The sequence below is a fragment of the Echinops telfairi genome, unplaced genomic scaffold (genome assembly GCF_000313985.2).
Source record: "Echinops telfairi isolate 266 unplaced genomic scaffold, ASM31398v2 ScPeMD7_22;HRSCAF=79, whole genome shotgun sequence".
Taxonomy (NCBI): domain Eukaryota; kingdom Metazoa; phylum Chordata; class Mammalia; order Afrosoricida; family Tenrecidae; genus Echinops; species Echinops telfairi.
The window spans coordinates 3,448,148-3,451,483 of record NW_022103919.1 but is presented as its reverse complement, the minus strand read 5'-3'; the positions used below and the strand labels follow the sequence as shown (position 1 = coordinate 3,451,483).

The 3,336-nt window shown below is 46.5% G+C and overlaps 1 protein-coding gene across 1 annotated transcript in view; it reads right to left on the bottom strand.

Annotated features, from left to right (window-relative positions):
• GLE1 (GLE1 RNA export mediator) overlaps window positions 1-3,336 on the bottom strand; it is a 38,324-nt gene that overhangs the window by 26,308 nt on the left and 8,680 nt on the right. Inside the window, exons 4-6 of the mRNA XM_004713274.3 lie at window positions 1,182-1,330; window positions 916-976; window positions 408-662 (exon numbers count right to left, since the gene is read on the bottom strand). Coding sequence (XP_004713331.1) covers window positions 408-662; window positions 916-976; window positions 1,182-1,330 — 465 coding nt within the window. The remainder of the gene's footprint in view (window positions 1-407; window positions 663-915; window positions 977-1,181; window positions 1,331-3,336) is intronic.

Below are 3,336 nucleotides of genomic sequence, written 5' to 3'. Positions count from 1 at the left end.
AATAAAATGATTAAAAAAACCATAAAAACTATGATTTTAACAACTACAGTAATTACATGTCCAAAATACAATGTTAACTGAAAATCACCATATACGTTTCTCCTTCCCCTCATATAACCAACCATCGGTCACGGCTGCTAAGGGCTCAGGAGAATCTTTAAAAGGAAAAGTATAGGAGGGACATTGCTGTGATCAGAAGAAAGGTATTGGCTAACCCAAGATGTGACATACTCTACCTAAGTGCAATTTGCTGTGGGTCACAAACATCCACAGCACCATGTAAGAAACAAACCAAAATAGGAACAGGCCTCCTTTCTAGCATTTTCTACAATGAGCACGTATTATTTTTAAATCAGAGAATCACACTTTCCGCTGCAAAGACCAAGAGTTGGTGTGAAGCCCCTCACCTCGGAAGAGGCCCGAACGATCTCTGAGATGAGGCTGCAGAGCTGGTTGCCTCGGGCCCGGCACGCACACAGGTCTGTCTCGAGCAGGTCCGTCTGCGTATCAGAGGAGTCTAGCTGCTGGTTGAGGTGCAGCATCTCCTCCTGCAGCGCATAGAGGCGACGCAGGCGGACCCGGCCCTCCTCCTTCCGAAGCCGCTCCAGCTCCACCTGCTTCAGGCGCTGTTGCTCTGCCTCTCGAAGTTTCAGGTTCAGAATCTACAGAAAGGGCCATTAAGTTACTCTTCCAACGGGCTCCTGGGCTTTCGCCGTCTACATTCTTCAAGCCCTCTGTAGGCTAGAGAGTTTCAAACAAGCAGATGGGCCCAGGGCCGGAAAAGGACTCCCGAGGCATGGGCAAAGAGACTTAAGAGAGTCAAGTCCTCCACGATGACCGTTTGCCAGAACTGGACTCTTCCGGCAGGTTATAAACAGGCAACAAACTGACCCACACTGATCCTCCCAGGCTGACCTTTGCTCTGTGCCGATGCTCAGCTTTTAGCTTCTCCTGGTGTCCCAGAGCTTCTCTGGTACTGAATGAAAAACAGGAGGAATAGTCAGACATGCTTCCTAAAATTCTTTCCTCTCCTAACAGGCTCTCGCTCCTTGTTGCACACGGGCCGCTTTCCCAAGGATGGTCACTGGTCTCGATAAGCATTTCCGGAAGCGCTTAGAAGCAGCGAGGGAACGAGTTTCAATTGACCACACCAACACCCTCATCCTAACGCACAGACTCACCTTTTCTCCATGACTTCCTGTAGGTCCTTGAATTCTTTATGCTGCTTCAACTCCTTCTGTTCATCGAACCTCTTCAGCTGTTCGGAGGCCATCTCGGAGAGCGCTCGCACCTTCCTCTCCTGCTTCTCCTGCCACTGCCGCAGGCCTTCCTGGAAAGGATCAGCACGTGCTTTGGGGGTACCTTTCTCATTTACATGCCACCCACCCGAAAGTCCTTCACGGCATCAGATATGCAAGGACAAGGAACCATCCGCTCCTTTTTCGGGAGTCATTTCTTTCCTTTGGTTGATCTTTAAACTCACCTCACTGGGAAAACGGCTCCAACGTTCCCAAGGTGGTTTACATTACTCCAGTCTAAGCTGGGAATGCCAGAAAGCAAACTCATTGCCATCAAGGGAATTCTGATTCCAAGTGACCCTATAGGACAGGGTAGGACAAGCCCTGAGGGTACCCAAGACTAATTCTTTATGGGAGTAGAGAGACTCATTTTTCTTCTGCAGAGCAGGAGGTGGATCTAAACTGTCCACCTTGTGGTTGCAGCCCAACGTGTAACCCACTACGGCACCAGGGCTCTGTCCAAATTCCCAGAAGCTGGGTATAATTTTGCCTTACAGAACAAAAGGGACTTTGCAGATGTGATTAAGAATTCTAAGCTAGGGAGGTTAGGTTGTAATCACAAAGGTGCTATTCCACCGCCATTAACACAGTACTTGCCACTACCCGCCCCACCCCTACCCCGCCCATCCCACAAGCACTTACTCTCATTCCTGAATCTCTGGTGGACACTAAGAAATGTTTGCCTGTACATGTCTCTCCATGTAACTATGTCATTCAGTATAATTAACACATGATCTATTTTAGTTATTTGCATCGTATTCTCCCCACCAGAATATAAGTTCAAGGGAAGCATGGGCTTGTGACTACTTTCTTCACCATTTACAGCACTTAGGACAATGTCTCTAACATGTAGGTGGTTCAATTTCTCATAGTGACCAAACAGGACAGGCTAGAAATGTCCCTGTGGGTTTCCAAAACTCTCACTTTTTGCAGAAAGCCTCATCTTTCTCCTGCAGAGCTGCTGGTGGTTTCAAACTGCTGACCTTATGATCGCCAGCCCAATGTATAACCACGATATTACCAGGGTTCCATAGGTGTTCAATACATTAATATAAATATAATTTATGAAACATGCTAAAAGGCTTTTACTTTGTAAACTTGTATACTTAAAAAATGTCTTTTTATAAGAAGCATGTATTATTGCTAGTTTTTTTTTAAAGGCCAAATAAACTTATTAAAATGAGCTACTTTTCCCCCAAGAGTTTGATACGTTCCATCTTCTCAGTGTAAACTTATCTGAGAATCCCAACCCACCCTGAGCTCATTCTTAAAATTCCTACAGAATTGTTAAGTGGTAACAATAATTACTTGCTACCTCTCAGCAGATGTCCTGCCTTCCCAGTCTGGCAGATTAACTGCAGGGACGTCGTTATCCAATACTGCTTTTCTAACTCTATTTACTCGATAGTCCGTGTTCAAAATGGTTTTCACATGTTTCTTCGCTTCCATTTGTATCGTAATTCCCTCACGGGGATGGACCGCATCTAAATCTAGCGCAGTCCTTCCTTAGCATGGTTTCAAGGGACTTCAAGACATGCTGCCAATGTCGTGGTGAGGTGCTGTTGAGTTGGTTCCGACCCATAGCGACCCCGTGCACATCAGAAGGAAACACTGCCCGGTCCTGCGCCGGCCTCCCAACTGTCCTGTGCCTGAGCCCGTTGCGCCACGGTGTCCGTCCACTGTGTGGAGGGCCTTGCTCCTTTTCACTGCCCTCCACTTGACCCAGCAGGATGCCCTTCTCCATGGCGTAGTCTCTCCTGACATGTCCAAAGCACTTATATTGAGACCAATGAATCTTCTCATATTAAGATAGGTGTTCAGGCTCATTTACCTAGCCAAACTCGGCCCCACACTCCCACAGTAGATCGCATTCTCTGAATTAGTGTTTTAGAACTTACCATCTGACTCAACCGTGACACAGGATTTGTAACCCTATACCCAAGAACAGAGGCCAACCCACAACAGGCATCCAAAAATTGAAACTCAAGTCCTAAGTGTTTCATATACATAGCTCACTTAATTTTTATTTTTATTTTTT